Here is a 22,904-nt window from a genome sequence, read left to right on the forward strand (position 1 = left end):
GAGATATTGTTTGTCAGGAGTATCCATTGTAAAGTTACTTTTCTCCCCTCCTCTTTGCATATTGTGGATTTATTAAGAAAGACACTATAGCAAATGCACACTTGAGTTGGGGGTTATGGTCCACCTCCTTGAATACTTCTGCAAAGGAGATTTGCCACTTCCCCCCACTCATTAAATTAGTCAGTCATCTGTGTGTGTGTGTGTGTATAAATGTATATACACATCAGTATTGACCCATGGATGTGCATTTTATACTTTGAGTTATAATCCAGTACTACTGACTGACTTTGTTGCTCAGACTGTTCCAGCTTTGGCCATGGGAGCTCTTTCGGTTGGTTCTTTTACGCAGCTTTCTACTTTCTGGCACTGAAAGATCCTCCAAGCTCATCTTGTGCATTTCTTGCACCAGTTCTAGAATCAACCAGTCGTTCAAGGAATGCTGGTTCCCTTTCCTGAAGGATGGTATAAGAAACCAAGATCTGGCTTACTATGTGCTTATGGTTGTTGGGGTTGCTGCTAGGAAGTGTACACTAACTCATATGTGTGTATGTGTATATGTATATATCTTAAATATTTCTATGTGTAACTGTATCTGTATAAAGCTGTATTCTTAGATTATTTGCTCTGAGCTTTTTCCACTGAAAAATTACCTGTGAATATTGACGAGTTTACTTTAGACGGTTTTGGGAATTTAGTAACAGAATTAAAGTAACTCTCCAGTTCTCGTTCTTGGTTGGCTTCACTGCTAATGTTCTGGAATTTAGCTAGCCATCTATGAAGAATGAGGACACAGTACACTGAATAATTTAGGGCTTATTTACAGCTGGTTTTCTTTCAGGGAGTAATTTAGTTTTGAGAGTCTTATCATTTTACTTCTCATTAGTTTCTCTGTAACACAATCTGAATGGGGAAAATAAAAAGACTTTTCCAAACAGTTAATTTAGTTACTTGGTTAAAAGTTGGTAAGGATGGTAGGTATGGGAATAGTTGATTATCTGTTAGGTTGATTTTTAAATTGTTTCCCATTACTAGATGTAATTGAGAATTATCTGTATTTTGCTAAAACTTTCTACTTTAGAATTGTCTAGACTGATGTGTTTATCTTAATGAACAACCTGAACTTAATTTATCACTATCTAAAAGGACTTACAGGCGTGCAGCAAAATAGCTTTTGCAAATACCAAATAGTTGTTGACATAAAGACAGCAGCATGATGTACGGGATTCTTTATTCTCGTATCCCTTTTTATTTGGGTATTCTACTTATGAAAGAAAATGTAATGTACTTTAAACATATTGTGTGGTAAAACATTTTCAGTTCAATATCATTTGCATTGGACAGGGAAAAGGACATTTTTCCTATTTTAAGAAAACTACCATCATAAAAAACAAAATTATTTTAAATTGTTTTGACTTAAACAGAAAACTTCTATATTTTGGATATTTTTCAACTCTAAATGTGTAGTTATTTACTGTGGACACTGTGTGTATAACTCTGTTCTTTGTGGTTTTTTTTTTTTACTGTAAACAATTCAGTTTGAATTACAAAATTAAAACAAGCCTTACCATTCCCTTCCTATTTATTCATGAGTGAGAAAAGATAGACACGTTTCATTAGATTTCATTGGGAATGAAGGTCAGAGAGCCACTTTCTTTTGTCTCAGCCTGGTAACCAGTAAGCAAGTTCAGGTGAAAGCAATCCCAACTTCTGCAACTTTTTGCCCTAATTTCTCTGTATTTACTACCTTAGCATTGTCCTTGGCAGAGCTCCTTGCTTGGTCCTATATGTTATATTTATAGCACTTCTCCAACTTTTTTACTGATGGACCCCTAAAAGAACCCTTCAGAAGTTTCTTTGGAGACCCATATTTTATCATAAAATTTAAGATATTTTGTAGAAGACATATATCTGTTGTTTTATTTACGTGAATTTTGCTTTAGATTCCATAATATCATACTTATTTTAATGAAAAGAGTGTAAATTCTCATTCCAGTGTGATGTCCCATGTTTATCCTTTTTCTTTCCACCCTGTTTATATCTGCCTTCGGGTGTTTTGAGCATAGCATTTCAGACCCTTGTGGTATGTGAGCCCCTTAATTTGAAAAACTCATGTTACGATTTCTGATCAACAACACTCATCCCATGTATAGATCCCTTAGTATTAACCTCTGAGTCTTTAACTCATTGGTATCGTGGAGACTCAAATGCAGTTTTTGTTTCTGGTATCCATGGGGTCTTTTGTTTTCTCTTAACTCCTCGAATCCTGGCAAGTCTAGTATCCCCTGCCTTCTCCTTCCTAGGTCCTAGGAATACCCTAAATGCATTTAAGAGTTTTAAGGTATAGAATACTTCCTCATTGTAGTTCCCCTTTGGATAGATCTAGTGTGTTTAGTTTGTAGAAATCAAAATGTGATTTTGATTGTAACATCAAAACAACTCCAAACAAATCTAAAAAACAAACTAAGCAAACAGGCAGCACAGGAACAGAATCATAGATATGGAGATTATTAGGAGGGTTATCATCTGGGAGAGGGAGGAGGGAGAATGGGGGAAAAGGTGCAGGTATTAAAAAGCATAATTAGTATGTACAAAATAGACAGGGGGATGTCAAGAACAGTATAGGAAATGGAGAAGCCAAAGAACTTATATGCATGACCCATAGACATGAACTAAGTGCGGGGTGAGGGATTGCTTGAGGCAAGGGGGTATTGGGTGCAGAGGGGCAAAGGAGGAAAAATTGGGACAATTGTAATAGCATAATAAAATGTATTTAAAATAAAAAACCCAAACGGATGGATGATATGCTTTAGGTGATATTATTATTTATGCATTTTTTACAACTGCTAATTAGTAATTCATTTTATAGGTTCTTGGTTCTTACACTCATTAGTACATAAATACCTGTGGCTGATTTAAAGAAGTAGCGCTTAGAGATGACTTAAGGCATCTTTGGCCTCCAGTGTAGACATATCTGTGAGGCCTGAACATGAATGGTAGTTTTGCAAGAGTAACTTACCATTCTCTTTTGAGGACAGTTTTTAAAAGATGACTGTGAATTTAGGTAAAGATCAGAAAACATTTTAAACACTACAGATTATGTTATTAACTTTACATCTTGTCATTCCCCATGTATGTTAGTTATCAAAGTTATGAACTTCTGAAAAATAAATGTGAAGGTCAGAGCCTTTAAAGAATATGAGTAAAACACAGATTTAGTACTTACTTCTGCAATTCTCAGAAATTTGATTCCCTATTTCTCTGTCTGCCTGGGGTTATTTGGTCTCTTCTTGAGCTGGATGATAATCATATGTTTTCCTAATTGGTGCAGTTGTTTAATAGAAGACAGCAAAAATGAATTGCCTGAACTTTCTTGTTTTCCATTCCACTCTTTGCTCTCTCCACAGTTCCTTCCTCCTCTTCTCCCTTCAGTGAAAGAGATTTCCTCCTGTCTAAGGGTAATTTCTCTGTGTTTGCTCAGAATTCCTTATTGTCTTTAAAAGCTTTTTAAAAAATCTCATTTCAGACTTGCAAAAATAGTACAGAAAGTTTCCTTATATTCCTCACCCTTCCTCTCCTAATGCTGCATCTTACATAACCCTAATATAATTATCGAGAATAGGAAATATAATTATATAATTATAAAATCATCAAGAATGAGAAATATCAGTACAATATTATTAACTAAACTATAGACCTTATTAGAATTTAACCAAATTTTCAACTACCTGTCCTTTTGCTGTTTTAGGATTCTATCTAGGAACCCCCCATTGAATTTAGTTATTTCTCTATAGTCTCTTTTAAACTATTAAGTTTCTTACACTTTTCTTATCTTTCATGACTACAACACGTTTGAAGAGTAGTAATCAGTTATTTTGTAGAATGTTCCTCAATTTTGGTTTGTCAGATGTTTTCTCATTATTGGACTGCGCTTACGCATTTTTTGCAAGAATACCACAAAAAAAACGATGTTGCGCCCTCATTGCAGTGTATCGAGGAGATTACAGTGTTGACATGTCTTCCTACTGGTGATTGCTTATCACTTGGTTAAGATGGATCTGTTGAGTTTCTTCACTGTGAGCTCCGAATTTCTTCATCTGCTACCTCTCCTCTCCAGCAGACGAGGGCGTTGTGGGAGATGCTTGGAACTTATATTATATAGTATAAATCCTGTTTGTCCTCAAAACTTTGCCCTCTTACTTTAGTATCATCAGTGGGTCTTCTCGCCTGCAACATTTATTACTGTGATGTTTGCCTAGTGGTGATTGTTTCCCTCTTTCTTTTCCATGTTGATTAATTGAGATTCTTTTGTAAGGAAGAACTGTCTCTTTACCCCCTTTTACTTACTCATTCGATTATGACAGCGCGCACTCATTAATATTTGCCTCATTCTGCGGGTTTAAATTCAGAACTGTCATTTATTTTGTTGCTCGGTTTCAGCATTGACCATTAGGGACTCCTCCACAAGCCCTCCCCCGCTACTTAAAATTTATTTATCTTTAGAGAATAGGGAAGTGAAGGTAAAAAAGAGGGAGAGAAACATCAATGAGAGAGAGAAACATTGATCTGCTGCCTCTTATACTTGCTGCAGCCAGGGACTAAACCCACATCTAGGCTTGTTCCCCCACCAGGAATGTAACTGGTGACCTTTTGCTTTGCAGAATGATGCCCAACCAACTGGTCCACACTGGTGACACCCTCCCTTTTTTAAAATTTAACTTTCCTTTTGATACAAGAAAATGTTCTAGGCTTGTAATTTCTCTGCCCCAGCCTTAGAGTCAACCACTTCTCCTTAGAATAGTGTGTAGAGGCCAAAGTCTGAGCACCAGTTACACTCATTGGTGCGGGGGGTCACTGCTTGTAGGCCCTCTCAGTGAACAAAGCTAGGAGACCTATACATATAAATACATTTGTGTGTGTGTTATATTTGTGTATTACGCCCACACACGAAAAACCATGAGTTTATACTGATGATTGATTCCAGTCCAACACCACAGGTTTTATGTTAGCATTTCTCCTTTTGTTTGTTTATAATTTTTTTCTCCAACAATGAGAAATCTAGTTCTCAGTATTCACATTCTATTTACTTATTTGTTCATTTCTATTATACATATAACATAATTTCAAAATAATTAATCTCTACCCCTGTGAAAAACTTTTACTAAATAGACTAACAGTATTTATGTATAGTTATGAATACAGTCTATATTAATAGATCTTTTAAATTCTGCTTCATGTCTCAAATGATTTTATCAAATTATTTTTTAACATTGAGATATGTATTCTTACATTTTGCATGCTTTTTCTGAACTTTTGGTTTTGTTTCTTCACCTGTTATAATCAATAGTACTCATATGATTGTAGATAATTTTGCAAAGCAAATTATGACTGAAGTAAATTTGTTATGTTGTGGAATATTTGCAAGGATATTGGTGAAGTGATACAGCTTTTAACGAAAAGATTTAATGTGTGTTTAACACATTTCACTTTTAGGCATGTCGGACTGCAGCAATGATACTGCCACTCTTGGTGCATCTAAACCAGCCACAGAAGAAGTCGAGTCTAATTCTGAGGTGATTGGGTGGCACTTATACTGCTCTTCAAAGACAGCCCATCGTGATCAGAGTTTTAGCCTGTACAAATGGACCTAATTGATCTAAACACGTGCTAGTCTAAATAAGCGCTTACACACACAGACACAGGAAAGGAGTGGGAGGGGAGACAGACTTCTTCAGAGTAGGAAAAGTAAGTTCCCGTTTGCCTTTCCACGATGAAATGAATGTAAAAGTTGGGTCAAATTACAGTTTCTAGTTTAAATGTGAAATGAGGTTTCTGTTGAAATAATAGTAGATAAAGGTTCACGTTTGAGTTCCTCTAACACTCTTTCTAATTAGGCATGCTTCAGAATCCATGTGTACAGTTTTGTTTTTTTTTTTAATGCTGAGTTCTGGATTTCAGACTCACTGGATCAGAGTCTACAGAGATAAACACAGGGCCATGTATATTTTTCTGTTTATTTGTTTTCGGAAGTTCTACAAGTGATTCTAATGTAGACCACATAAGTACTACTGTTCCAGTTCATTAGAATAAAAAAAAACATGAATTTTATAGTACAGTCAAGTCACTAGATATTTTTTAATACCTAATGGTAGTAATACCTCTCATATTTTTAGTGCTTACAGATTTACAGAGTAACGCTTTCATATTGTCCCACCTCGGTCCTTAGGTCTATTTGATATCATTCAGTTAGGTAAGTAGAATAATTATTATTTTCCCCATTTATTTGTTGAACGTACTTAACTTTCAGAAAGGCAGTGACTGACTTTCAGGAGTTGGCAAGGCTGGAACACTACATGGGGTCTTTTGACTCTAGTTGCAGTTTCTGAACCAATTTGCCACCTGTACATGTGGCGTAACAGCAGCCACAGTATTTGCAGTCACACCAAGACACTGTGAGTCTGTGTGACAAGCTTTAATATAGGATTTAGAGCTAGATAATTTATTTTTAGTTCAAAAGTCAAAGATGAGTTCTGGTTGGCAAATTATGTACTATCTTTGGAGGATTCTGGATTCTTTGTGATTTAAAATAGTTTGGCTTTTACCATTAGTGAAAGCAGTGTTGTAGTTATATTTAGTCCTGAGAAACTAGGGGATTATGTGTACTATATTTACCTTAACTCATGGGTTTGATTTTTTATGATCAGATCTCTAAATCTACTATTGAGTGATGATCAGGGGACGTTTGACGCATGTGAACTACAGGAAAAATTAGTGGTCCAACCAGTGATGGGACCCATAATAATAAAAGAAAGTACCCTGCAGGGTGGGGCAAAGGAGGTTTACAGTCGTGAGTTTGCAAAACAGTTTATTCTTGTGTTGTAGTTTATTAATTATTGTGTCATTTTCTGTACAAATAACTATAAACCTACTTTTGTCCCACCCTGTATTTGTGGTTTACCACTGAGTTTCGTCTTTGTGACTGTCACTTGGATAGATGCTAAACTAGCAGTTTCCTACTCCATAAAGAATTAGGCTTGGATGGTGATGATCTGAAGGAAACCGCTGCCGAGTAATTGTTCAGATTTGTCCATAAACTAACAACAAAGTCCCTGTTAGGCACTCCCTGCTTTTCTAGCCATATTCAAATGTGCAGCATTCACAAGGAATACTTTACAAAAAAAAAAGAGGTGTGTAAGTGTAATATGAATTTATGCCCAAATTTAAAAGCATTGTATGAGTTTACAGTTAACTGAAGTAGGATTTAGGAATATTTTGGACTTTAAAATTCCCCATCTAGTAATATTCTACTAACTTAAATCTGCTTTTTTCAAAATCCATTGAAACCGTTTGGGGGTCAAATTTTGCTTACAAGAATTCTTCTTTTAATATATTATAGCTGTGTATATATTTTGGCCATTCTCTTAATTATAAATGTTCTATACATCAGAACTTTCAGTAATTCAGACCAGTCCTAACAGAGCTTGGCACATCACTGGATATTTTTTGATGAATGAATTAATTCGCACTCTGCTAGTGTAAATGATCTGGATATTGGTTTGGGGAGGATTAGGAATAGAATATGATGACTTCAGTGATAGTTTTCATTTCTTCAAAAGCAAAACAAAACAGCCCTGACCAGCGTAGCTCGGTTGGTTGGGCATTGTCCCGAAACCTGAAGGGTCATCGGTTTGATTACCATCCTGGCACAAGTCTGGGTTGCAGGCTGATCCCTGATTGGGTGTGTGCAAGAGACAGCCAATCAGTGTTTCTCACATCAGTGTGTCTCCCCCTCTCCCTCCCTCCCTTTCCCCTCTCTAAAAATAAATATATACATATATATACATACATACATAAAATCTTTAAAAGCAAAACAAAACAACAACAAAACCCCCAGCATTTTGAACTGAGATTCAAAAACATTATCAACCCTGAAAAAAGAAGAGTTTTAAAGTTCATTTAGCCTCTGTAAAGTGAATTGCCTTGCTCATGATCTCTTAGCTAGTTAATTGCAGAATCCAGAGTGATTTCCTAACTCTTGATCACATGCTGTTTCCATTAAAACGTCTGTCTCATCAGTGACCATAAAAATGCTTTCTTCTGCTACATGTGACTTTTTTTTAAATGATGTAAGGGGTTTTTTTATTTTGTTTGAATTAAAAAAAGAAAACATGAGCTTGGCCTGCTTTGTATTCTAGTCCACTCTTGATTAGAGCAGATAAAGGTAGATTTTATTCTTTGTATTTTTAATATTCAAACATTATACCTTGAAATGTGTTTAAACTGCTGCTTCTACATCTACAGAAGAAATACTAGCCTGATAGGCACCATTCACTGAGAGCCTGACAGGCGCTGTGCTGTGTTTTACATGTATCTCAGTTAATGCTACAGTGACCATGTTTGCATTTGACTCTTTCTCTTCATTTAGGAGATTAGTAGATTAGGAGAAAGTAGATTAGGCAATGGAGACCTGGAAGGGTTAACCTAACCAGTGAGGAAAAGGGCTGTGACATGAACCCAAAGAAAGTAGAAGAGATTAGTAAGTGTGGAAAAAATAATCAGGGAAAATGCTACTTAAAGGTAGAAGTGAGGATGTTTGGAAAACAAGCAGATAAGTTGATTTTTAACAACAGAAAAGGAAAGCAGTCAAATGAATTGTGTCTGGTATTAATATATCCTGAGATTATTGATTGAATTTTTCTGTGTGCACTTCAATATAGTAAATATACCAATTTCTAATGTCCAAGAAAAATATACAGATACTTTCATTTTTTTTTAAGTAACCACCATATTTTTAAAGATTTTTAAAATTTATTTTTAGAGAGGGGAAGGGAGGGAGAAAGAGAAGGAGAGAAACATCAATACGTGATTGCCTCTCATGCGCCCCCAACTGGGGACCTGGCCTGCACTCCAGGCATGTGCCTCAGACTGGGAATCGAACTGGTGACTCTGGTTTGCAGGCTGGCACTCAATTCACTAGGCCATACCAGCCAAGGCACTTTCATTCTTCCTTTACATAAGTAACTCAGCGGTCTAAAGAATGAATTGAGCTCTGACCAGTGTGTCTCAGTGGATTGAGCATCGGCCTAGGAACCAAAAGGTCACAGGTTTGATTCCCAGTCAGGGCCCATGCCCAGGTTGCAGGCCCGGTCCCCAGTTGGGGGTGTGCGAGGGGCAACCAGTTGGTGTTTCTCTCCTCTTTCTCCCTCCATCCCCTCTCTCTAAAAATAAATAAATAATTGTTTGTAAAGTGACTTAGGTACAGATCCTGCACTCAAGGGGATTAACAGGGGATTTTGAATTAAATAAAATGTAGAATAATAATGCCTTAGAGTGGTACAGATGAAGAATTGTAGCAGTTCAGAGGGCTATCAGCCAGGAATATCGTGAAGGTGGCATTTAAACTGAGTCTTATAGTGTGGGTAGAATTTGAGCACGTGAGTGATGTTGGCCACTGTTTGAACAGAGACAGAGAGAAAGGAAATTGAGAGACATGTATAAGAAAGTGTGAGTAGTTAGTTTGATTTAATAGGATCTAAAGAAGTACAATTTGTAGGCCATGGAAGGATTTTTTTTTTTCATGGAAGGGTTTTGAGTGTTAGGAGGAGTTGGCTTTTATGTTGTAAACATTGGGGAAGGAGGCAGACATGTTAAACGTATACGTTATTTTATAAAATAATGTAAAGTAGTCCCACTACCTTAAAGCAAGATAAGGGACTAAAAGTATGTAGAAGGGTGCTGATTTATGTCAGTTGGTTGAGCTTCCCTTCTCAGATGATGTTTGAGCATAAACCTGAATGACCTGTGGGGAGAGTCCTGTGAAAATCTGGGAGTAAGACGTTCAGGAAAGAAAACAGCAAGGGCAAAAATAAGATTTGGTGTGTTTAAGAAAGATGGTGAGGGGCTAGAACTAAAGGTCAGTGAGGAAAGAGTGGGTGGAAATGCGGGTCAGGGGGAGCTGCCAGCTGAGATTGGCTTCACATGCAAATGAGGATGACAGGCAGAGGGTGAGAACCTTGGGAGATTTGAAATGTAGTGTGTAGATAGCACGTGGTTGACAACAGACAAATTAGATGCCGACACTACTACAATTAAAGCATTTGTTAAGAAAAATTTGCAACGTGAAGTGAACGTTAAATAATAATGGATTCCCATGTACACATCATCCAAATATAATAATTATCTGGATTTTACCACATTTGCTCTATCCATTCCTTTATAAAAATACAGTGGGTTTGGGGGTCATCTTCCTTTTAAAAACATGAAATTGCCTCCGTAGATCAAAGAAAAAAGAACAAGGCTACAAACAGTAGCATTTGTAACTGCATTTCAGCTCTGCGTTAATACTGGCCTATGCTGGAAGAGTGTGGTTGGGGCACCCGCAGTGACAGTCAGGAAGAGTAGCCGCACTGTGAACGCTGGTGTTGAGGGGACTGCTCCAGTGCTGGTCCTGTTGGTCCTGAGCTGAAATTAATGTGCTTTAATTACAACATCTTCGTGTAGCATTTTTAGTTTTCCAAGCAATTACATACTTGATTCTTATAATAGCTTCAGGGTATATAGGTGAGGTTAATAATCTTATTTTATAAATGAGGAAATTGAAACTTTCATCATTTAGGCAAGTAAAGTGACTTCTATAAAGTTATGTAAAGGGACAGAGGCTGGTCATTAAATTCATGTCTCGTGATACCTTGGTTAGGTCTCAGATTCTATGTGGTAGGCTTGTTCACCTTACAATTTTGACCCATGTTGAATTAATACTTTGTAATACATACATTAACCATTTTTAAAGAAGGTCAAATTTTACTAATACAAAAGGAAATTTCAAAGACTATTTAAATTCTGAGTTCAATAGAATTGCTTTCTCTTTCTATAGGCAAAGAAAAATTAAATAATTTCATCTGACACAGAAGGCATTTGTGCTTCTTGGTATTGGAACAAAGTCAGTCTCAGTTGACATGCATAATTAGTCCACTAAGCACCGCGACCTGCATTGTTGAAAGCCATGTTACAACAATTAGAGTTGAATATTTTTGCCTTCTTTCTTTTCTTCTCTACCACTGTTTACTTTCTTCGTTACTCTTTTGTCTAGAATTGACTGAAATTAAGAAGATAGTTTTTTAAATTAGAAGAAAATATAACTACTCTTTGATAGTAGAACAAAAAATCCATTGAATATATGCAGCCAGTAAACTGAGCATTGGAAACATTTCACTGTATTTTTTAGTAAATTATCAAGTAACATTTTTAAATGGTAGAGTTAAACAATTGGATAAACTTTAAGCTTATTACTATACCACTTCATTTTTGCTTGTCCTCAGTGGTAAGTTAAAAAACAATGTTAAATGTGTTTTAAAAGATTGAATGCCTTGTACAATTTCAGAAGTCTAATTAATGCTAAGACATTCTTTTACATCCTTTCTGGAAAGTTTCCCTTGTTTTATAAATATTTTAGAAATTCGGTTTTATCATTCATATTTCCATATGCCCTCTCTCGTGTTGTTAAGGTAGCTTTTTAGTGTTTGGATTAGATTTTGTTAATGTTACATCTCTTATTTTCCACGGGGTGTTCACCTGTAAATGCTGACTGTCGAGTGTAAAACTTTTTAAAGTTTTATGTCAGTGTATACTTTCAGGATTTGAAAACCATAAGTAGTGTCAGACTCTTGGGCAGTTACGGAACAGGCTGTGGACTGGCAGATGAGTTGGCAGGGAGAAGAGTCACTGCATTGAGGGTGAAGATGGAGAAAGTAGACGTTTGGTTGCCCAGTTGATCAGTATGGAGAGAATTAGGGGAAGCAGCTGGAGAAGTAGGTAGGGGTCAGATTGTAAGTAGTTTACCATCCATATTGCAGCTATTGAGAAAGTTGTTTGATGATCTGATATTTTGAGCTTTTATGTAATAAGATACTGGTTCTGCCTTTTGCTAGCCACATCTTGTGGAGCCTTTCCCCAGAATTGGAAGGGGGCTGTGGCTGGGCTGCCAAAAATTAAGATAGGTGTCATATTTAGCTAAAGCCTGACTTAGCAAACCAAAAAGAGGCCATTTTCTCTGACTGTTTTAAAAGATCTAGCATTTCACTCATATGTGGAAGCTAATGAACAAACTGACCTATCAAGCAAAATAGAGACAGACTTAGAGATGGAGAGCAGGATAACAGCTCAGGCAGGGGGAGGTTAGGAGGTAGGGGGATTGAGCAAAAAGGAAAAAGGACTCATGGACATAGACAATAGTGGGGGGCAGTATAAGGGGATTAAATGGTAATGGAAAAATACAATTAAAAATTTTGTTAGAAAAGATCTAGGATGGGGTACACTGGATCTGAATAACAGAGGGTTTTATTTTTGGTGGTTTTTAATGCTCTGCTGTTCTTTAGGTATTCTCTTAGAGGCAAGTACTTGTGATTTTCAGACTCTGGATCAAACACGGAATATGTCTGTAAATGACAGGACTCTGCAGTAAATTTTTTTTTAATCAGGCAGATACACTTACTGATTTGAGAGAGAGAGAGAAACTGTTGCCTCCCATATGTACCCTGATGAGGGATTGAACCTGCAACCTAGGTATGTGGCCTGACTGGGAATCGAACCCAAAACCTAGGTATGTGCCCTGACTGGGGATCAAACCCACAACCTTTTGGTGTACGGGACGATGTTCCAAACAACTGAGCCACTGGCCAGGACTGCAGTAATTTTTACAGTGAAAAGTCATTGGTCTAATTTATTTTTCTCATGGAGACATAGTTTGGAAAATGACAAACTTCCTTTACTGAGTTATAGAGAGCACATTAGTGCCTCCTTGTATATGGGCGCTATAGTCAGGGCCGTATCACCTCCCCCTACCAGCCTAGTGTGCTCTCTGTGGGTGGATTTAGGGCGTGAAATAAAAATAGATCCTCTGCCATTATAGAATGGATGATAGAATGGAATTTTACCCTTAAAAATATCAGCAATCAACAGTTTCTTGAGGCAAAATTTACATAGGATAAAAGGCATTCGTTTTAAATATACAGTCCAGTGAGTTTTCACAATGTATATACTTGGGAAACCATAGTCACAATCAAGATACAGAGTGTTTTCATCATCCTGCAGTTTCTCGTGCACCTCTGCAATGAACCCTCCCCCCCCTCCCCAGACACTGACTAGCTGCTGTCAGGTAGACTAGTTTCGTGTGCTCGAGGGTTCTGTGTAAGTAGAGTGACAGAATACATATTCTTCTGTGTCTAGCTTTTTAAGCTCATAATGTGTTTAGATTAAGAAAGTTACTGCATACACCAGTAATTCATTACTTTTTATGGCTGAGAAATATTTCATTATATGTATGTACGACTATTTGTTTATCCATTAACCTGTTGGTGGACATTTTTAATTTTATTTTTGTTTACTTTTGGGCTCTTTTGAGTAAGACTGCTATGAATACACATATACGAGTCTGTTCAGAGCATTCGTTTTAATTTCTCTGGTGTATGCTTAGTGTAGAATGGCTGAGTCATGTGGTCATTACGCACTTTTATAAGAAATTGTTAGCCCTGGATGGTGTGGCTCAGTGGATTGAGCGCCACCCTGCGAACTCAGGTCGCTGGTTCAATTCCTAGTCAGGACACATGCCTGGGTTGTGGGCCATGTCCCAGGTTGGGGGCACATAAGAAGCAACTGATCAACATATATCAATGTATTTCTCACTAATTGCTGTTTCTCTCCCTCTCTTTCTCCATCCCTTACTCCTTCTCTGAAAGTAAATAAATAAAATGTTTTTAAAAAATTGTTAAACAGTTCTCCACTTTACATTCTTTCCAAAAGTGTTTGAAAGTTCCAGTTACGTTTTACCAACACTTAGTATTGGCAGTCTTTTTCAATTTCAGCCACTGTAGCGGACATATAGCTGTAGCTTACTGTGGTTTTAAATTGCATTTCCTCGAATGATTAGTGATGTTGAACATCTTTATGTATTTACTTGCCATTCATATTTTTGTGTATGTGAAGTGCCTATTAAAATTTTGGCCATATTTTATTTGGGTTGTTTTCTTATTGAATTGTAAGACTTATTTTTATATATTTGGAGTATTAGTCATTTGTCAGATATATTCATATATCACATTTTTCTTCCAGTCTGAGGCTTGCCTTTTAATTTTTTTAATAGTGTCTTTTGAAGAGAAGTTTCTAATTCTGATGATGTCCATGTTATCAGTTTTATTGTTTATGCTTTTTGTGTCCTGACCAAGAAATGTTTGCCTACCCCGAAGTCATCATTCAGTCTAGTAATGATCAAAGGCGTTCTCCATTTCCATCACAGTGATTTCGATCTCTAGTATCTCTTTGGTTCTTGCGATTTCTATAATTCTGCTTACATTGCCCATCTGTCCGTTCATGCATGCTGTCTACTTTATCCATTACAGCCCTTTGCCTATTAACTATAATTATTTTAAATTCCTGGTCTGATCATTTCAACATCCTGCTGTGATGCTTGCTCTGTGTCTTCAAATTGTTTTGTTTTATTTCTGGTTTTGTTTTTGTTTTGCATTTGGAAGACCTGGTAGTTCTTTCTCGATAGCCAGACATGACATACTGTAAATAGGCTTTTAGCAACGTCTTGGCAATGTCCGGGAGGAGGGCAGCATTATATATACAGCTCTGTGATTAGGCCTCAGCCTTCAGTGACCCTGTGCCTCCGAACTGTGAACTTCACAATTGTTTCTCAGTTTTTTTCTCCACCCCCTCTTGGAAGTGTCAGGATGGCCAGAGTATGCTGGGTTTGGCTATTTCCCTCCTCAGGTCAGTGAGACACTGATTATACCCCAGCAGGTTAAGTTCTGGTTTCCCCTGAGGGTTAGGCCTCTTAAGAGGAACAGAGTGCTCTGGTGTATTTCAAAGTGGTTCCATTTCTCTTCGCCTGCTGGAAAGATGAGCGGAGTTTTCTCCCGTATTTACTCTGGTGGCCTGGTCCAGCTCCTGGAGGTAAAACTCACACTATTGTGGGTCATCCTTATTCTCCCTGGAGTCTGTACCTCTGGGTAGTCCACGCTGACCCTCCCACAGTTCCTCAGGTTTCCCCATCCCAGCACTGGTCCCCGGGGCCCTGTCCACGGGTGAGTCTTCACTCTGGGAAGCCCTGACTCCCTGTGTTTGCCTGTGTGTCTCTCCTCTTTTGGGGGCAGCAATTTGCTCCTGTGTCCTCCTCTAGCTTTTGAATCCAAGATTTGTTGATATTTCAGTCTGTTCAGCTTTTTACTTGTTAGGAAACGAAAACTGAAAGTCCCACCCTCAAAGTCAAGACTTAGTATTTCCCCACCTCACGGTAACTACGGTTCTGCCTACAATCATCAGAACTCGTTGGTTTCTTTTTCAATTAAATCATATAGTATGTATTCATTGAGTCCGGCTTAATGTGCTCTAAGTTATGTCTGTGAGATATACTTTAATAAGACTTCTTGTATTTTATAGAAGTAGAGACTAGACCACAAAGCTATTTGCATTAACACTTGCTTTTAATAGTATGACAGCCTATAATAACCCCCTAAATTAGTGTTCCTGGCTGTAGGTTCAGGCCTATAGATTGAACATACACACACGTGCACACACACTTATTTTGGTTGTTTGATCTCATTTTGGGGGTCCCATGCGGGGCGGTATCAGGAGGAGCAGCCAGATTCAGGTCTGAGCGTTAGAGCGCGTATTGTTAGGTAGTGACTCTGCCCCTAACGTGGATTTCTGACAAAGCCTTTCTTCTGCTGGGCACTGTCGTGAAGCGCGGGTGAGGAGAGGGAGGCACCCGTTCTCTGTGAAAAGTGAAGTAAATCGTTTAGCTTATTTATTCTGAAGGTTTTTTATTTTTTAAAATAAGGAAAATAGATTATTTTTAAGATTCTTTACAGATAAGAAATTTGCATTTTAACTTGTAGCCCCACATTCTTTTAAACCACAGTACGATTGGAGCAAGAAAAATTTTTACAATCATAATTGATGTTCTATTATTGATTGATTGTATTTAGTTTCTGAAAGAAATTTATATTTCCTATAGTTATAAAATTAAGGAATGTATTTTTAAGCATTATTTGACTTTTAGAACAGTAAAATCACAGTGTAAAACTTAATTTTCCTAAGGTAGAGGTTTAAAAATTTTTGTTGTATCAAGAAAACTCTTCAGACAAAAGCTGACTTAGAACTCCATTGTGTACAACAGGAAAAGTGGAGCTGCTTTAACTGAATTAATAATCAAACTTGGCTTTCTGTAGTATTTTCCCAGTTGTAAGTGGTAGTTTATCGTAACACTGTTTACAAGGCAAGATCATTGTCCCCCGGCACTTATATCAGGTAACTTTTTTTTTAATTAAGAAATTTGAGTGTAGTGTTAAAAGCCAGATGCATTTTTATTGTATTAATACCATGTTTATTGTATAAGTATTAGATGGGTTATAATTATTTTTTTAAATGCTGTATTGGTGGCTTTTGAAGTATCATAAACATGAATATAGTCTTCTGAATTTTGCCTTTTATGATCTGGTGTTATTTATGACTATTTTTTTCTCTTTTTTAGGAGTCTACCATGGCTCAAGATTCTCCCAAAAATTCAGCGGCAGAGATCCCAGTGACTAGTAATGGGGAAGTTGATGACTCTCACGAACATGGCTTCAACAGGGTAAAAATACTTTTCTTTCTCTTGATGCAAAGAATCACAATAAGCCCTTAAATGCTGGGACCAAAGTAATGGAGTGTATGGTAGGAATATTTTCCTAGATTGACCGAAATGCCGGGAATCTAACTCATCCTGTGGGATGACTTGGCCGGTCGTGGTCCGTCAGGGTCAAGCGCTGGGCTGGTGGGCCCTGAGACTGATGTTGCTGTCAGTACCCCTGAGGTGGGACCAGAACAGGAGTGTGTCTGACGGTTTTGGCTTATAAGCTTATAAAGCTACTTGATTTTGTTTGTCATGAGAGAAAATAGTAACTCCAGATTATTCTTTTAAACACTGGCACTGTCTAATCTCTTTTTTGTGTGTTCTTACTGTGTGATTCCTAAGTAGACTACTCCCGACTTGGCTGGTCACTTTCGAAAGTGCTTTCTGAAGCACACTTGACCCACAGGGAAATGAAGCTAGGGGTGCTTTTAATTTTGATCTGCCTCTCATTCGAAATTGCAATTCAGTGCATTTTGATAGGAACACCGTGTGTTTGGATATAGTCTGGGCTTAGACTTCAGCTGTGTAATTTCTAGCGTTGTAACCTTGGGCAGGTAGTTATTTAATCTCGTCTAGTTTTTGCTTTCTAATCTCTATAAATGAGAATCTTATTTACCTCTATGGGGATATGAATATTAAATGGGGTAAAATAAGTAATATGCTGAATATAGTCCTAGAAATGGTAGTGATGGGTTTTTTTCCTGGAGATATTTTCATTAAACATCTCTTTTCATGATATATGATACATGTGTACAACTTTAAATAACTTTAAAAATACAGTTTTCATATTCTTGAAAATGGTTGGGAGATAAGTTATTTTACAGTTTAAATAGGGCTCGCCCTGGCCAGCTGGCTCAGTTGTTTCGAGCGTTGTCCCATAAATCCAAAGGTCGCAGGTTTGATTTCTGGTCAGGACACAGGCCTAGGTTGCAGGTTCAGTCCCTGGCAGCGGAAGAGAGGCCACCAATTGATGTTTCTCTTTCCTATCGGTGTTTCTCTCCCACTTCCTCCCTTCCCCTCTATCTAAAATCAGTAAGCATGTCCTTGGGTGAGGATAAATAAATAAATGGGGCTCTCTTTACTTCATATGTTTAAGAATAAAATAGTTTAACAGAAGGTGGTAGATCAGAATTTCTCAGTCTCAGCACTATCGACGTTTTGGACCAGATAAATTCCTTGTTGTGGAGGGTTGTCCTGTGCATGTAGGATGGTTAGTAGCATCCCTGGCCTCTTCTTACTAGATACCAGTAGTACCCTCCAGTTGTGACAAGCAAAAATGTCTCCAGACATTGCCAGACGTCCCCAGGGGAAGGGAAAGACTCACCTCTGATTGAGAATCACTGTTTTAGCTGGATCATTTTAATTGATTTTACTTATTTTTGCCTCAGCAGTCCTTTGGAGGGAACGAATGGGTCTTCAAACTTCTATTAATTCAAATAATTATACCAATATTTTAGAGAATGATTGCTTTGTCTTATTTTTGGTAACACTTGCTTTTGCAAATTTATGCTGCAAATACTTATTATATGCTATATACTAGATACTAGCGATATAAGAGAGAATAAAAATACCTGCCATTAGGAAGTTGATATTATAATAGTGTAATGAAAGTTGAAGATCTTTGTTTAAGAAAAATGCATTGCATGTAAAATACTGCATTATTTTGGATATTCCCCTCCCCTCTTAAACCTCTTCTTTTTCTTGTTGCTGCTGGGGGTTTTTTGGTCTTGTCTTGTTTTTTGAGCTTTAGCTTATACATACTAAAAAGCACAAATGTTAAGTGTACAGCTCAATGGAACCACCACCCACATCAAGGTGTAGAACATTTCCAGGACCTGAACAGGCTCTCTCTTGCCCTTTTCCTAGGCAAGACACCTCCCTTTTTCCAGGGTAATCACAATTATTCCAACTCTATCCTTATAGATTGCTTCTGACTGTTTCTGCACTGCATATAAATGGAATCATATAGTATGTACTCTTTTTTGGCTTTCACTCAATATTATGTCTGGGAAGTTTATCTATATTGTTCGTGGCAGTATTTAATTCTTTTTCATTGTAATATAATTTTCTGTTGTGTTAATATACCACAATTTGTATATCCATTCTTCAGTTAATGGATACCTTAGTTGGTTCCAGTCTGCTATTATGAACAGAATTGCTGTGTCTATTCTTGTACAGGTCTTTTGGTACATATGGTCGCATATTTCTGTTGGATATATCCCTAAAGGAGGAATTGCCAGGCCATGGGTGCATGATGTTTGGGTTTGGTACATAATGCCAACTACTTTTCCAAAGTCATTGAACCAGTTGACGATTCTAGTAATGAGTTGAGAGTTCTAATTTTCCACGTCCTTACCAATTCTTGGTAATGTCATACCTTTTAATTTTAGCCATTCTGTTGGAAGCATAAGGGTATCTCATTGTGGTTTTGATATGCATCTTAATGGCTCACTGATGATTAATGATGTTGAACATATTTTCATATTCATATTGACCATTTGGATATTATCTTTTATGAAGGGCCTTTTCAAGTACTTGGGCCATTTTTCTGTTGGGTGTGTGTGCCTTTTCTAGTTCATTGTAGGAGTTCTTTACATAGTCCAGGTTCACATTATTTGTTTGGATATGCGTGTTGCAGATATTTCTTCCAGTCTGTAACTTTCTTTTGCACTCTGTTACTGGTATCTTTTGATGAACAAAAGTTGTTATTTTTGATGAAGTCCAGTTTATCAGTGTTTCCTTTTAGTGATTTCTGTGACCTTTTAAGGATATCTTTGCCTATCCCGGGATGATGAAGATGCTGTTTTCTTCTAAAAATTTTATTGTTTTGCTTCTTGTGCTTAGATCTGTGATTATTCTTGAATTAAAATTTGTGTATGGTGTGATGTAGGAGTTAAGGGTTTTTTTATCATATAAATATCTCATTGATATTCATGGTCTCTTGAAAAGACTCCGTTTGCCACAGGGGGCTTTGGGGCTCTGTTTTATTTCTTGGTCTTTTTGTCTATCCTTGCACTAAAGGTGCACTATCTTTCTTTCTTACTACTGTAATTAAGTGTGGACCAAGTTATTAGCCCTTAGCCTTGGCACCTGGTACTTATTAATTCCTCTACCTTTATTTGCCTTTGGGTAGCATTTTGGGCAGCACTGAAAAAGTTTTGTTTTTTTTTAATCCTTTCAAATTTTAACTTTAGAATAGAGAATCTTACTGGAGTGAAGTGCATTAAAACATACTATATTTGTATGAGTTCTTATGCAGTCAAAGCTGGTTAACTTTGTAAGTTTACTCTTTGGTGAATGTCAGATTCTCTTTTTGGAGATTCTCCTGCGTAGTTATTTCACTTTCTGTTGAGAGGTAGAGAAGTTAAACAGGACATGTTGTCTCTTCCCTAAGTGGATGCGAACTTCACCAGTGGGAAAGGCTCCTTAGAAGAAATAAACCAGCACACCCCACTTCACTTCCCTAAAGAAATTCAACATTGTAAAACATTTCCATTTGCATCTGCTCTTATGAAAAGTATATGCATGATGAAACTTTCTTACATATTTAATATGCTTTAATTAAAATAAAAATGAAATAAAAACTGGCTACGTGAGCCCTTTCACCATGAGTAAAAAACGGTATTTCAGAAGCATCTTTTGACTGTTATAAATAAGTTACACTCAAGATCTGTATTACATTCAGTATCAGGCATGCACACAGGGTGGGGAAATGTGGGTTTACAGTGGTCTGTATGGAAAGCAACACAATAATTAAGAAATAATAACACAAGACCAAATTCTGTTTTGTGTATACACGACTGTAAACCTGCTTTTGCCACACCCTCTATTTACCTAGATTTGGGCACTTTCTCTTCATTATTTTCTGAGCAATAAAAGGGAAATTGAATTTAATGTCAAATCCATATTTCTATTTTAATATAGATAAAAGTTCATAAGAGTGTTAAAATGTATTTCTTAGCATTAGACTACTTTATAGACAAGGAAAGATCTCATGTAAAACTGGATGATACCCAGTTTCCTGAGATATTTTACTTATATGTATCTTCCTTTTGTACCTATTTGTTGTTTGAAATTGTTTAATGCCTTTTATTTAATGCATACTATATAATGCACTTTAAAATATATAATCTTGTATAAAATTAAGATGGTAGCTTGTTAAGTTGTCATAACTTTGCCGGCCACTTGGTGTCACTGTGACACAAGCAGTGAAATTATAAATGCTTTTGTGTCTCATTGCAGACGTTTCATTTCTCATTTGATTTTCCTTCTTTGTCCTAGGAGAGGCTCTGGTTAGACTCTTCACATTTCACATAGAGATTTTAATGGAAGAACTTGTCACAGTGATACTCTGGCAGCAGTTTTACGTAGGCTAATGATTTGAGGTTTACCACTTTTTATTAAGACGAAGGGCAACAGCTATATGTAGAGAGGATAGAATGATTATCTTAGTATTATCTCAGTTTGCAGCAAAAATATTTTTGGTTCTAAATAAAAAGTAATTCATATTTTTTAAAGATTAGTAAAGTTCATGTCTAAAGAATACAAATTACTCTTCAACTTGTAACCTACTTATTACTTATAATTTATTGTTACACTGCTTTCCAAATGTTAGATTAGAAATGTGCAATTTGTACCCTCGCTGGTATGGCTCAGTGGACTGAGTGCCAGCCTATGAACCAAAAGGTCACCGGTTCGATTCTCAGTCAGGGCACATGCCTCGGTTGCAGGTTTGCTCCCTGGTAAGGGGCATGCGAAGCAACCAATGGATGTTTCTCTGGCACATTGATGTTTCTCTGCCTCTCTTTCTCCCTCCCTTCCCCTCTCTCTAAATAAAAAAGTAAATTAAAATCTAAAAAAAATTGTGAAAAACTAATTTTTATTGAGAGGCTAAAGCCTTATTGATTTTAATTATAATCTATAGATTGTGCTTTTATTTATAAAGAAACACTATCATGAATAAGTTTTTTAATCTCTAGGAGGACTTTTTTGAATGTAGCTACATACAGATATTTCCACAGTGATAGTCTTTGGATGAATTCAGCATTACCTTGATAAAAATTGGTACATGATTTCATTCTTACCAAACCTGATTACTACTTGGAATCTAGATTTAGTGGGTACAGGAGTAGGGCGAGGCCAAGAGGCTAGGCAGTTTTGGAGGCTAAAACTCCAAAAGATAGGGATGCTGCAAGTTCTTGTTAAATGTTTGTTAAATGAATGAGAGGGGACTGGGAGAGAGAAAAATATGATTGAGTATCTTGGGGGAGGTGTTGATAAAATGAAGAAAATAGTTAAGTCAGGAGATTTACTGTCTTGATCAAGTGGAATAACAGATACAGGATGAGACTGTGATCAAAAGTAAGTTGTTAGACTTACGACTACAGAAGCGTTGCTTCCTGACTAAATACGAGTCTGGAGTGGCCACGGGAGTTCAGTTACCTAAGTAGAACAGGTCATGAAAAGTGAGAGGCGTTAGAGATGAAGAGGCTAATGCAATCTGAGACCGAAGTGCAGGCTGGGTTGTACTACATTAGTCTAATACATCTTTTATCTGCCCTCAACTATTTTTGGCTCTTTATTCAACTGCAAATTATCAAACCTGAATCAAACTACCATCTTTAAGTTTTTAGGGAAAAAATCCTATACCTTTACTAATTGTTATTACTAAAACCAGTCATCCTGCATCAGCATAGCTAGGCAGGCTCATTTGATAGGTTTTATTTCATTTTAAATATTTCATAATTTGTATTAAAAAAATAAAGCGACAAACTATATTCCATGCCATTAGTAGGCTGTGTTTTTGGTGAGCTATGAAAACTCATCTTAGACACTTTATATATCAGTTTGGAAGGAATTGCAAACTGAACATATAGTCATTGCCTGAAAGTGTGCCCAGTGACATGCAAAAGGCTGGGAACACCCAGGATAATGGTTCGAGTTGGGGATGGAGCAGAAGGCCTGGGGCTGCCAGAGCCCTCAGTGAATGTCTGGGATTGACTGGGTGGTGATGTTAAGGTGGTGAAGAGGGCAGTACGATAGGGTGGCCCCCAAGGACGTGGGGGTTAGGGGGTGGTAATGCACATGGGTAGGAAAGCAGTTCTCTTTGACTAGAGTTCCTCAGAATGTGGGCAAAGGATTACCTGCATCAGAATCACTGGGCTGACTTATTTGAAATTCTGACTCCTGGGCTCCATGCTCCAACTTAATGAGAATCACAACAGGCAGCTGAGAA

At 37.1% G+C, this 22,904-nt stretch overlaps 1 protein-coding gene across 9 annotated transcripts in view; it reads left to right on the top strand.

Annotated features, from left to right (window-relative positions):
- The window catches only part of ARFIP1 (ARF interacting protein 1), an 85,525-nt gene that overhangs the window by 7,529 nt on the left and 55,092 nt on the right, over window positions 1-22,904 (top strand). For 4 of the 9 annotated variants that reach the window (XM_053930631.1, XM_024569283.3, XM_024569279.3 and 1 more), the window contains exons 2-3: window positions 5,491-5,570; window positions 16,529-16,630. In XM_053930631.1, the coding sequence (XP_053786606.1) occupies window positions 5,493-5,570; window positions 16,529-16,630 (180 nt within the window). In that variant the 5' untranslated portion in view covers window positions 5,491-5,492. Of the gene's footprint in view, window positions 1-5,490; window positions 5,571-5,604; window positions 5,743-16,528; window positions 16,631-22,904 lie in introns of those variants that run through there. The other 5 variants (XM_024569281.4, XM_024569280.4, XM_071219161.1 and 2 more) reach the window with 2 other exon arrangements.

This window comes from Desmodus rotundus, chromosome 9 (assembly GCF_022682495.2).
Source record: "Desmodus rotundus isolate HL8 chromosome 9, HLdesRot8A.1, whole genome shotgun sequence".
Taxonomy (NCBI): domain Eukaryota; kingdom Metazoa; phylum Chordata; class Mammalia; order Chiroptera; family Phyllostomidae; genus Desmodus; species Desmodus rotundus.